Genomic DNA, 13260 nt, shown 5'->3' with positions numbered 1-13260 from the left:
TTCTGCACTTGGAAGTAATCCTTTACATTCCTATACAGATGACCTCACAATCCATCTGGTTAACACTTTCTGTGCATACAATATCCAGATGTAACTTTAACAGTCTGGATTAATATCCACCGAGTGTATAGCTGATGATGGTACCCCTTCTGTTCAGATACTTAATTTAGGACTGAGATTTCATGAGGAAATATCTGCTTTTAGTGAGTCATTCCAAAATATTTGGAATTTATTAAGTGGTGGCAAACAATAAGAATGCAATTTACATACAGTACCAGTCAAAAAGTAAACAAGATAATGTAACTGAAAGACTTATTTTCCTCTTAAATTGAAGTTTTAGCAATCTAAATTTGTGGTGTTGGTCAAGTCAACAAAATAATTATAATATAAAAACTATACTACAGTATATTTATTAAAATACTTTAGTTAGACTTCCCATATATGTAAAAAGCGAATTCTAAAGATGTTTCATATAAATTTCATCCAGTCATGGACAACTGGGATCTATTAAAATATCTTTTTACTGTATATAGTGTGAAATGTACTTATGATAACACATATGAAAAGACTCATAACATAATATAATAACTTGTACATTTATGCATACACTGACATTTTTGTAAGTCCACAGGAAAAAAAATATCGACATGAGGGGTATTTTATAATGTGGAAGGCTAATTGCGAAGTGCAAAAAACTGGTGCAATTCCTGCCTTCCGCGCTAGATGAATTGCCCCATGTCTCTGAAACATACAGCTACCCCAATGAATACATTGCTGCCTATGTTATGCAGTGATGTATTAATAAGAGTTGGGCAGGGGGAGTCTCATAGACACCCCCCTCTGCCCATCTTCAAACATACTATATTAAAGCACCAGTAACATCAAAAAATTAAATTGTTTTAAATTAATAAAAATATAATGCAGTGTTGCCCTGCACTAGTAAAACTGCTGTGCCTGCTTCAAATACACTACTATTGTTTATATAAATAAGCTGCCGTGTAGCAATGGGGACAGCTATTCAAAGGAGAAAAGGCTCAAGTTACACAGCAGATAGCAGATAAGTAGGGATGTAGCGAACTGTTCGCGGGCGAACTTGTTCGCGTGAACTTCGACCGTTCGCGTCCGCCGAATGTTCGCGAACGTCACGCGACGTTCGCATTTTGAGTTCGCGTTCGATTCGAATACAAATCATTCGACCATTCGACCATTCGAATTCCTTCGACCGCTAAAAATCGAACGATTTCCATTCGTTCGAACGATTGTAAGCATTCGATCGAATGAAAAGCATTCGATCGAATGCTTCGATCGTTCGATTCGAATGAAAATCGTTCGATCGAACGATTAAAATCCTTTGATCGTTCGAATCGAACGATTTTAGCGGGTGTTCGAAGTTCGCGAACTGTTTGCGAACGTTCGCATTTTTTGCCGGCGTTCGCGAACACCAAATCGGCAGTTCGCTACATCCCTACAGATAAGCTCTGTAGATCATAATGTTATCTGTTACCCATTATTTATCCTGTGCCCTATAGGGATGTAGCGAACTGCCGATTTGGTGTTCGCGAACGCCGTTCGCGAACACCGGCAAAAAATGCGAACGTTCGCGAACAGTTCGCGAACTTCGAACACCCGCTAAAATCGTTCGAATCGAACGATCGAAGGATTTTAATCGTTCGATCGAACGATTTTCATTCGAATCGAACGATCGAAGCATTCGATCGAATGCTTTTCATTCGATCGAATGCTTACAATCGTTCGAACCAATGGAAATCGTTCGATTTTTAGCGGTCGAAGGACGCCGGCGAACAGTTCGCTACATCCCTAGTGCCCTATAGCCTTTTGTCAATTTCCGCCATTTATACTCAGCAGCTTGTTTATATAACTATAATAGTGTTTCTGAAGCAAACCGATCAGGTTTACCAGTGCAGGGCAACAGTAAATGATATTTTCATTACTGCAAAAAACTCCTATTTTCTTCCCCTATTTGCTTTAGTTTGCTCCAGGTTTCTTTCCACAGCCTTGAAACATACTGGTAGGTTAATTAGCTTCTGATGGAACTCACTCTAGTGTGTGTGTCTGTGGTAGGGAAATTAGATTGTGTGCCCCACTGGGCCAGGCACAGATGGAAATGATTAGACATTCTCTAAGCTGCATAATTTATCAAATATGGCTCACCAATATGTTGGACAAATCGTCTTCCTAATTGCTGGAGTCACTAAAATAAGCCCACATGTACAGGTACTGTAAGTATACATTTAACATTTTAATTTAACTAAAGCTACATACAGTAAGAGCACAATATTTTTTCATGTTCCCTATAAAGGTTGCATCTGTGTAATTGTGCAGTCTCAGGTTCCAAGGCAATAAAACAAATGTTCAGCTTGGCTGCTTAGAAAATAAAGGGCATAAGGAAATGGTGACCACAAGAATAATTCTGAGGGATTATTTGCTATATCCTAGTAAGGCTTTGTGTTCTTGGCAACAACTCTAACATGACAGTTCAAGGACAGCTTGGAGGAAGTGCAAAATGGGTTTAACAACGAGTTTCAGATACTGTGCAGACACACTATTGTGTCCCCTCTAGACCTCTTGCCATTTTTTTTTTTGCATAAACAGACACGCACATGTATGAGCAGAGGTTCATATAAATGTTCTTTCTAAACCGTCTGTTGATATGTGCGTGCACACACACACACAGGGGTTATTTCATATTTTATTTAAAAAAAAATCACAACCAAACTCCCTTGCCCGATTTGACCTTATTTATTAATAAAATAAGCCAAATTGATTGGATTGCAGAAAAACTTGATAAAATTGAGCAAAAACCCAAATCACTAAAAAGTCAGTTTTCGACCTATACCCTCCAAAGACCATGATAACTTCAATTTGGGATAAATGCCTCTCCCATTGACTTATACGGGACCTCGACAGGTCTGAGATGGCAGATTTATAATCGAGTTTTGCCCCAAAAAATCCACCAAGAAAAATTTGAGGTTTAATAAATAACCCCCACAGTGTACACAAAAAAGTTGTGTATAATAATTCTTATCATAATATTAGATCAAAGGGTTCATTTACCCACCATGCAGGTGGAAATGCTGTTGAGTTCAAGGGAGCACATAAGCACACTAATTACAGTACACCCCAACACCTTGCAGCTCTTGTGCTCCCTAACTTGTGCATTTCAGTAGAACCATTTTTATAAATGAGGCTGAAAATGTCAATGCAATATGCAGTAAATCACTGCGCTATTGAACCGTCCCAATGTGACACTTCTTTTTAAAAGGAAAAAAAACATTTTGCAAATGCATACAATGGAAGTAAAAAAATGATATATACTATACATTCATTTACATGTGACAACCAAGTTAAAGTAGTTCAAATTTACATTACCTTTCCATGTGTTTGACAACCTTTCGACTGGTCTTCATATTTATTTTCTGTCTTCTATTTTTTGCCTTTTTTTCAGTTTTAATTTGGGGGTTAATGAACCTGGTATACGTAGATGAAGTGGAGCTGGCATTCACATTATCCCACAAGACAGCCATAGTATAATTATTTATTAATTCACAAAAATACAAGTTACATATAGCCTTACACATTTCATGTTTAGATTTGTACTTAGCATAGGCTCACTTTTTGTGAGGTTGCACTATTGTACACCTATAGACAAATAAATGAAGGCCTATTTAATATAGCAGGTGCAAATCTAGGTGCAAACGTGTGGGCTAATATTTTGTATGTTAAAAGAATCATACACAGAAACACAATCAATCGGTTAATATAATGAAAGTAATATAAGCCACTTGGGAATGACAAGATGGCATGCAAGAAGCATTAAATAGATGACTACCTTTGCATGTTTTGTCTATAGGTGTTCTGTGCAATGATATTTGCACTTGTAATTTAGAAAACACACAATTTTTTATAAGAAATCCAGGGGAATCACTAAAATAATAAAATAGACTTTCAAACAAACAACATTATGCTGGTTTTTTTTAGAGCAGAAACATAAATCATAAATACAATACATCTTTTTTTTTTATAATGCACAGATAAGCCATTAAGATAAATATATATCACATAGGGTTGAGAAATAACCTGTATTCACAAAAGAAAAAAATCTGGAAAATCTAACGTTTTTTTTAAAACTTACAATAAGAATATCAATATTATAACATTAAAATGTTTCTACTGTAAAATGTATTTAAATTGATTGCACAGCAAATTTTTGCTAAGGTCCTGTAGCCATTGTAGTAAAAGATGTATGGTTATTTTTATATATATATATATATATATATATATATATATATATATATATATATATATATATATATATATATATATATATATATATATATATACACACACAAGGCAAGAAAATGCAACCGACAACCAATAAGAACTGTCAGTCAGTGACTCCAAGCACAGATCATAAATGTGAGATAATGTATTAGCTTTAGAAATCCATGGAGTGAATACACTGTACTTGAATCACATTTGGAGGTTACATATTTGCTACAAAAACAAGACTACAGACTTAATGCAGCTATGCAGCTTAATACTGCTGTTAATGCACACCGTAGACATGATATGACACCAGGCAGGATAATACAGTATATAATTATATTATATACTGTATAAACCTATTTTAGGACTTTGCTTTAAAATACAGGTATGAACCCGTCGCCCGGAACCCACTGATCTACAAAATTCCGAATTACAGAAAGATAGTCTACCATAGACATTTTATCCAAATAATCCAAATCCTGTACCAATTTTTGTTAATTATAAACTCCAAAAACTCACTAAAGAAATATGTTATGGTCTCCCACAAGAAATGCATTCAAATTGGTCAATGCTATTTACTATTATGCATAAAAAACTGTGATCAAGTTAAGATGGCCATACATGTAAAAAGATCTGGGTGTTTTGTTTCTTTTTTGATAATGTCTACTTCGGGCATTTTTTGGCCCCATTATACTGTAGGGTAATTGTAACTTGTTGTACTCTTTCAGAAAAATACAAGATTAACTGGACACCAGTGGATGTCCAGCTATAGTAGATGTAGACAGATGGCTGTGAGTTGTAGGCTTGCATACAGATATGAGACCACACACTTGTCACTGCAGTAGATGGCCCTCTGGTAAAACGGCACTAGGATGGGGTTTTGCTTTCTGTGCAGTGTAGCAGTCTTCCTGTGTTTTGCTTCTCATGCCAGATTAAAAGTTTAGCTCTGGCAGGCCCAATACAGCCTTGTCCTTATCTTCTGGCATAGGGTAGGCAGTATGTAAAGGGCTCCTTTGTAACTTGTACTAACCTCTGCTCCTACACTTCTGAATGACAGGTAGGGTTAGGGACGCACCTAGCCAGTTTCACCTCATGAATACAGGGATGCCAACACAGGCAGTGATGTATTCCTACAGACAGATTAGGGCCTTTTGCTCCATTCTGGAGCACAAGAACATGTGTCTGTTAGTGCTAGCAGTGGAGAAAGATGCAAAATGCAAATAAATAGCAGCTCTTGTACTTGTTTTTTCAGTTTTTTTGCAACATGCCACAGAAGCCATAAATTATCCCATTTTGTCAGTGCAACTCCTCCCAAGAAGACTTATAAGTTGTTATGTTTACTCTTTGCCCAAAGCCTTTTATCTATGAACAGGCATAGTGATTTGCAGTCGGTGTCTTCATTTTCCTGCAAAAAGTGACCCTTTCAGAAATAATCATAGAGCAATTTGGGCAACAAAGTTCTTATATGATAGACAGAGTAATTTGCATTAAGCAAGAGTCTCTGAAAAGATTATTTGCATTTTCCTTTGGTAGTAGGGTTTTTTTATGCAGCAGTTGCCCTTCTCTATAATAAAGATACAATATCCTCCTATATTTTTTGTATATCAGCTTTAATGTAAGTCTGTCAACCCACTAAACACATTCTGAACCAGTGTAATGAATTTTCCTTTAATACAAAGATGAATTATACCATTTTGCAGTTCTGAATTAGTTCTCCTTTATTACAAAGATGAATTATACAATTTTGCAGTTCTGAATTCGTTCTCTTGTTTTCTTAATTAGACAAATTAAATATACAGATACTGTATGCCTCACACTGGAGAGACCATCTGGATTATAGAGAAACTGTCAGTTGCTGAAAACATTAGGATCTAATTCAGATCACAGAAAAGGCATTGTCTGCTTTATAACAAAGGAAAAGAGGACGGTACAGGTCTGTGGTGAAATGTGTCAAAAACATCATACATATAAATTACAGCTGGAAGAATTGGATGTATTGAATAGAGGGCATGTCTAGTTCACAATGTACACTGAGAAAGCTGTCAGGCATCTAACATTCACCACAGGGTTTTTCTTCTCCCTTACAATCCTAAGGGGAAAATATTCAGTGGTGTGTCTATGGGCATTGTTTGCAGATATTTACATTTTAAAAATGGTATACATTTGAAAGATATGCAAGCACATTTAGGATTCTAAAACTTTCTTGGTGTTGGAATTTCCAGAAAACAAAGTATAAAACATACTTACTTAAAAATAAGTGTAATATTCTGCCATTGAATCAGGGATCTGGTGTTTCTGGGCTTTCTGAGTTACCACTGCTCCATTTGAGCAGACAGCTAAGGCTTGTAATTGCAAGTAGGGCATGGCTTTGTTCACCTGTTATCAATCTGGCCCCATGTGATCAGTGTAAGCGATTAGGCTGCCAATGAAGACCCCTACTCAGCACTGAATCATTGCCCAATATAGGTCTATGTTCTTGACCACTCTTTGGATTATGATTGTGTAGTGCATTCCTGTTTGGTTTGACCACGCCTATCCCTTGACCTCGCTCCTTGATCCCCATCCTTTCTGTATACTACGTATGGTTCCCTTGCCTGCCCAGAACTCTCTCCCTGTCCTCTCACGACCTGGCTGCACCCAAGTAGCAGAGGGCTCCTCCCAAAGCAAAACTTGGTTGTTGTAGGCAGAAGACTGTGCCGCTACTGGGACCTTGGGGATTGTTCTGAGTTTGGGATACCTATCATAACACTGAGGTTATAAACAAAATACCTCATCTTACTTTTTATGGAGAGGTCAACTTAGGATAACTTATGGACAACTTAGGACAATTATGTTTGAGATGTTTCCTGAGCTACACGAATGCTCTACTCTTTAACAAATTATTATGACCTAATATATTTTGCTGATAGAGGAAAAGAGCTGCAGAACCTGCATAAACACAATGTTTTTCATATATGCTCATTAACTATCATATGTAAAGGCACTTCTTTTGTAAAAGGTATTTATGTTCTCGTTAGAGGTTTGGTAAATTGCAGTAAAATGCACAATGTTCAATAACTTCAGGGTGTGTGCTTTTGTTAATTGAGAGTACAGACTGTAGAATTTATTCTGATTGTTAGAAGAAAACTTAAAGGGACAGTATACAGCATGAAGACAATGAATATGCTTTATGTTGATATTACTACTACTGCATATTGTTTTAATGAAGAAATATATTTTTTTGATATTTCTTGCACAAAACAAGAGAATTAAAACAGTTTCACTAGCACATCCAAGTTCTGTCAAGTCATTGTTTTCAAAGGAGAAACTAGTAAAACAAATGACCAGTCCTCAGTTGAGTTGGTTCTTATCTCAAAGCATAACAAGGGCTGCAATTTAGGGTTTGTTTATACAAAACACATGATCTTCCTGTAAATGACTTAGCTTGTACACCATGAGGTATGGAGAGTGATATTAGATTAAAACAAAACAATTTTCCATTAGTTGTTTATAATTAAGCTAATAAAAAATATTTTCACACAGGTCATATTTGTGCTCATAATTAGCAAAGGTGTATATAGATGTTTTTTTTTTTCATTTTGATTTATTTAGGTGTATACTGTACATTTCTTTGAGAAATAATTTATTTACTTGTGCATAAATGCCTTGAGAATGCATTCAAAATAAAATACATTTTTAAAATATACTTGGACTAGTCACTTGAATGGACTTGGTTAGAAAAAGGGACAGATTCAATTTTGTGAGAAAAAAAGTTTATCATGTGAAAATTCATGGATGAGATTCAATTTGAAATGCAATTCAATATAGAAAAACTTCTCTCACTGTTTATCATCTGAAAACTCTATTGAAGTCTATGGAAAAAAACTGAATTTTGAGAGAAATCTTTTATCCTCAAATTGAATCTTATCCATGAGGTTTCACTTGATAAACCATGAGATAGCTTTTTCTCACTGCCTTGAATCTGGCCCATAATTTGAAATACACGTTCCAGTCCAGAAAAAGTAGCCAGGGTTATATAAATTATTATATCTCCTGCTATAAAAAGGAAATAATGTAACACTTATTGTAAAATATAGGGGTATTAGAGGAGTTGTATGACCATAAAAATGTTTTTATATGGGGTTTTTGAACTCCAAGGTGACATCTCTAATATCCTATCCTATTTTTCAATAACAGAGGTACAGTATATATTATAATACATAATTAACTGAATCACGTGACACACCATCTGTCAACACTAAGCCTGATTTAAAAGGATATATTTTAAAGGTTATTTAAGGATTTTTGTGCATTATAATAATATGATTGGTCACCATCGAATGTTGTACCAATATATACAGTACATATGAGCTTGGAACCACAGGTTCTTTGCTCAGTTCTTTATTTAATCTAATAAACTCAAATGTCACTTGTTTCTTCCCCTTATTTTATAAAAGTAAATTGTCATTATTTTTTTGTCCAGCATGTCCAATGGGATTCTTCAAGTCTTCCCCTCAAAGTCTGATGTGTAGCAAGTGTCCACCTCACAGTTTCACACATGAAGAGGGATCCACATATTGTGTCTGCGAGGACCGTTACTATAGAAGAGAGTCAGATCCATACACCATGTCTTGTACAAGTAAGCATATTTAAGTCCAACTGTAATCAATGCCTTGTAACTGATGTATAGTGTACAATTTTTGCTAATAAAAAGAAATATGGTAAAAAGAAAAGGTATGATCACTTTTAAGCTGAAAAAGATCCAATGAAAAGTACAGTGCATTTCCTGTTTGAGTCAACGGGAGCCGATGAAGGAGGACATGGGTAATTTTTAGCAGGTTGAAAAGCTCTGTGACTGACATTTACTTTACATCAGTCATCCATTTATGATACAAAAGATATAAAAAGTTGAGGGTTTATTTTCTAGACAATTGTTTTAAAATGATCTGACCTCTAGAAAAAAAGAGGGCACTTTCACTGCACTAGTTAAGGCAACCTTAAAGAAAATGTTGAATCTGCAAGGTTTTGCAAGTTTTTTCAAATGGCTTGTCATTTCAGCCACCATATAAAGCTTGTTCTGTTGTAATTCTATTAATGTCAGCTATCCTGTATAACAATTAAAAAACAATTTTAATTGTTAACTGCTGAAACAACCTAGATGCCGGATTTTTACAGGCTTGATTAAGACTGCTTATGCCCAGGACTGGAACTAGGGTTAGGCAGATTAGACACTTGCCAAGGGGAGAGCCTGGGGGGGCAGGCATGTACCCTCTTTTTCTCCTACCCCTAGTGCAGTCCCCCCCTCTCCACTCTCATGCCGACTGAGAGGGAGTGCCTGCATGTCTTTTTGCATGCCCGTGCCTATCCGCCCGTTGCCTAGGGTGCCTTGCAGGCCTGGACCGGAGCTGCTTATTCCTTTAAGCACAAGCAATCCAAAAAAATCCATGAATGTCTTAACTCACAAGCTTGGTTAATCACTGTAATTTTACCCAAAAAAAGCTGTTCAAAGTTTTTCTTCATTAAAAAAGCCTGTTCAGGAAAAATTACAAAGATTGCTGAGTATTTTCAGCATGAAACCAAGAGTGAGTTTGGAAACACACTGGATTTCCTTAAAGATTGCTTGTGCCAAAAGGAACAAGCAATCTTAAATAGGCCCCCAAGTGTCTAAATGAAGATATCTAAAATGTAAAGATAATAATAAAATATATTGGTTACAAAAATATTAAAAATCACTAGTAATTCCTGTATACACTGAAGCCTTAAAGGGGGAACGCTCACCCTAAGAAATAATTCCAAATGCTATTTTATGATGTTAGTCAAGCAAACTAAACTTCACTTACACAATATACATTATTTCAGTTTTGTTTCTTAGTCTTGGCAATCACATTAGCATCAAGCAGGCAGCAGACATGTTGTGAACACTGTTATTCAGGCACGCTTTAGATCATGCAAAAATCTTGTTTTAAGTGCCAAAATGGGGCACCTGATGCCCATGAACTGGCTACCCAATTAGATGTTGACAGCGGAGGGGGAATGTAAGGAGTGCAGTGGAATCTAGGAATTGTAGAATGGCAAATGGAAGTCATTGCCTTCCCTACCTTTATGCCTAAGGCCTGATATGCCTGATGCTTAATATGAAGCTAAATAACTCAAAAACCACAAATAATAAAAAATTAAAGCCAATTGCTAATTGTTTCAGACTATCACTTTCTACATCATACTAAAAGTTAATTTAAAGGTGAACAACCCCTTGTCTGTAAGTTACCCTCCCATTTAGATTGTAAACTATACTGGTCAGGGATCTCCATCCGCTTGTCTCTATGACACTAAGCTCTTAATCTTTATTGTAACTGTACTTTGTATTTATTTATATTTATTACCCAGTTTGTTCGATTAATTTATTGTTCAGCTGAACAGTGCTGCATATACAAGTAGCGTTACATAAATAATACTATACATACATACATACACACATAGTGAAAGAAGAAACTTTCATTCTGTCCCTAAATTGGTCCTTTTAGATACTGAAATAACTGTGAAGTACATGTTTTTATGTTTTTACCAAGATTAAGATTTTAGCAAGCAAAAGCAAAATTGCCCTTACTTTTGGTGATTTGCTCCTTGTATGTCTTTTTTTCCTCTATTGTTAATATCCCCATTGTAAAGTACAGTACCATGATATATTAATTCCTTTCTACGTCATTAATATGAAATACACAATCATTTATTTCTACAAAGTAGTATAAAACATTTTGAGTAATTTACCTGAACAAAGACAAACACATCATTGTTTTGTATCATGTCAGAAAGGAACACTGAAACAAAGAGAATTTAAATGCTTGACAAATTTCCAATTGCATCTATTATTTGTAATTGACTGGCGGAAGTCTAGTGTAACATTCAAGTAAATTGAATGTACACATTTTGATATTTGCCACTTGCTATTATGAATGCATTTCATTTCAAAATTTATATTCCAGGCATGCAGTAAAGTATATGCATAGTGTTAAAATGTATATTTCAGGCATGCAGTAAAGCCTGCTATGTATGTTTGGTAAAGAGGAAAACAAGAAATGAAAACATATATTTCTAAACCTATGTTAATGTTACTGAACAGTACCAAATGTAAATATTGTTTTTTTGTAATTCAGTGACCTTAATGCCGTTAAACATTATCACTACCATATCGCTCTCTACAAGTTTCCCATTTTTTTGTATATTTGTTTCTTTGACCCAGGAAGTATTAGCCCTGTATATAACATACTGACTACAATAAAGACACTTGAAGCCTAGGATGGAGTTTAAAGGGGAAGGAAACCTAGTCGGCGAAAACCCCCACCCCCCCACCCCCCCACCCGTTTGTTGCCCACCCTCCCTCCTCCCCCCTGGCCTACCCATCCCGCTGGGCAAATGCCCCTAACTTGTTACTTAACCTTCTGCGCAGGTCCAGTCCAGGGAGTTCACAGACAACATCTTCTTCCACGCGATCTTCTTCCTGCTGTGAACGGCGTTTCGGCGCATGCGCAGTAGGATCATTTCGCCGGTACGGATCTACTGCGCATGCGCCAAAAGTCATGCGCATGCGCAGTAGATCATACCGGTGAAATGATCCTACTGCGCATGCGCCGTTCAAAGCAGGAAGAAGATTGCATGGAAGAAGATGTCGTCTGTGAACTCCCTGGACTGGACCTGCGCAGAAGGGTAAGTAACAAGTTAGGGGCATTTGCCCAGTGGGACGGATAGGCCAGGGGGAGGAGGGAGGGTGGGCAACAAACGGGTTTGGGGGGTTTGCGCCGACTAGGTTTCCTTCCCCTTTAAAGGCTGCAACTTTATTAAACATATTAATATAACCACATGTAACTGTAACATAACATAATCCCACGAGAATGCTTGCCTAACCAGTTACTCCATTGAGTAATAGGAACTGCTATGCCAGCCACTCAAATGTGCTGCATCTGGCTGGGTAAGTAGTAGCGAATGGCTTCACTCAAACTTGCCTCCCAGGATGCTTATCCAGAGAGACACCAACACGTTCCACAGATAGACTACAGCCCCATTATCCCACTGTGGCAAGCATTCCCATACTCTCCAGCTCCATAGCTACATACCTACCAACTTACCAGAATTCCAAAATCAAGGGCAGGAGGGTGAGCTGTTGCTTCTACCTTGCTGATCCTGCAGACTGGATGAATACTGGTCCAATCTGCTTCTCCCTGCCTGGTAAGTCCTCCCTCTGTCTACCCCTAGCCAATCCTAACTGCTCCCTATGGCCTGTCTAACCCAGACAAAGCTTCCCTCCCTCCACTTATGCTTGTCAGTAAAGCCCTATTTTTAAAACAAGCTTACGTTAAACTTAAGCTTTTGAAACCTCTTCTCCAAGGTTGCTTCCAGAACAATGGGATTCTGGGAAATGTAGTCTGCCCCCACCCCAAGAACATGCCTCTTAAAGGGGGGCTGATCTGTTGGACAAATATTATTTTTTAAGGAAATTTCTTAATTTCTCATATGGTAATGGTAATAACATATCATTTGTTGTTTCCAAGCATATGCAACTCTAGTAACGAGTAATTTCCCTCCTTTTTTAGGGCCACCATCGGCTCCACGAAATGCTATATCCAACATCAATGAGACAAGCGTGTTTCTTGAGTGGATGTTCCCCTCAGATACTGGTGGACGAAAAGATGTTTTTTATAATTTAGTTTGCAAAAAGTGCAACTCCAACACCAGTCCATGTGAAGAATGTGGCATGCATGTCCGTTACATACCTCAGCAAACTGGTTTGAGAAATACATCTGTAATGGTAATAGATCTTCAGGCCCACACAAACTACACCTTTGAGATTGAAGCTAAAAATGGTGTTTCTGAGCTGAGCTCAGGTTCTCGACAGTATGTGTCTGTGAGTGTCACCACAAACCAGGCAGGTAAGTGCAGCCCTAAATACTTTTTTCAAAACTAGACATTACAATAAATAAAAAGGCAGTGGTACCCAGTACA

The 13260-nt window shown here is 37.0% G+C and overlaps 1 protein-coding gene across 4 annotated transcripts in view; it reads left to right on the top strand.

The window, feature by feature from the left end:
• The window catches only part of LOC108711356 (ephrin type-A receptor 5), a 231508-nt gene that overhangs the window by 152233 nt on the left and 66015 nt on the right, over nt 1-13260 (top strand). For all 4 annotated transcript variants that reach the window (XM_041591116.1, XM_041591117.1, XM_018253018.2 and 1 more), the window contains 2 exons: nt 8750-8905; nt 12852-13187. In XM_041591116.1, coding sequence (XP_041447050.1) covers nt 8750-8905; nt 12852-13187 — 492 coding nt within the window. The remainder of the gene's footprint in view (nt 1-8749; nt 8906-12851; nt 13188-13260) is intronic.

This window comes from Xenopus laevis, chromosome 1L, assembly GCF_017654675.1.
Source record: "Xenopus laevis strain J_2021 chromosome 1L, Xenopus_laevis_v10.1, whole genome shotgun sequence".
Classification (NCBI taxonomy): Eukaryota; Metazoa; Chordata; class Amphibia; order Anura; family Pipidae; genus Xenopus; species Xenopus laevis.
This window is presented reverse-complemented; position numbering and strand designations above follow the sequence as displayed.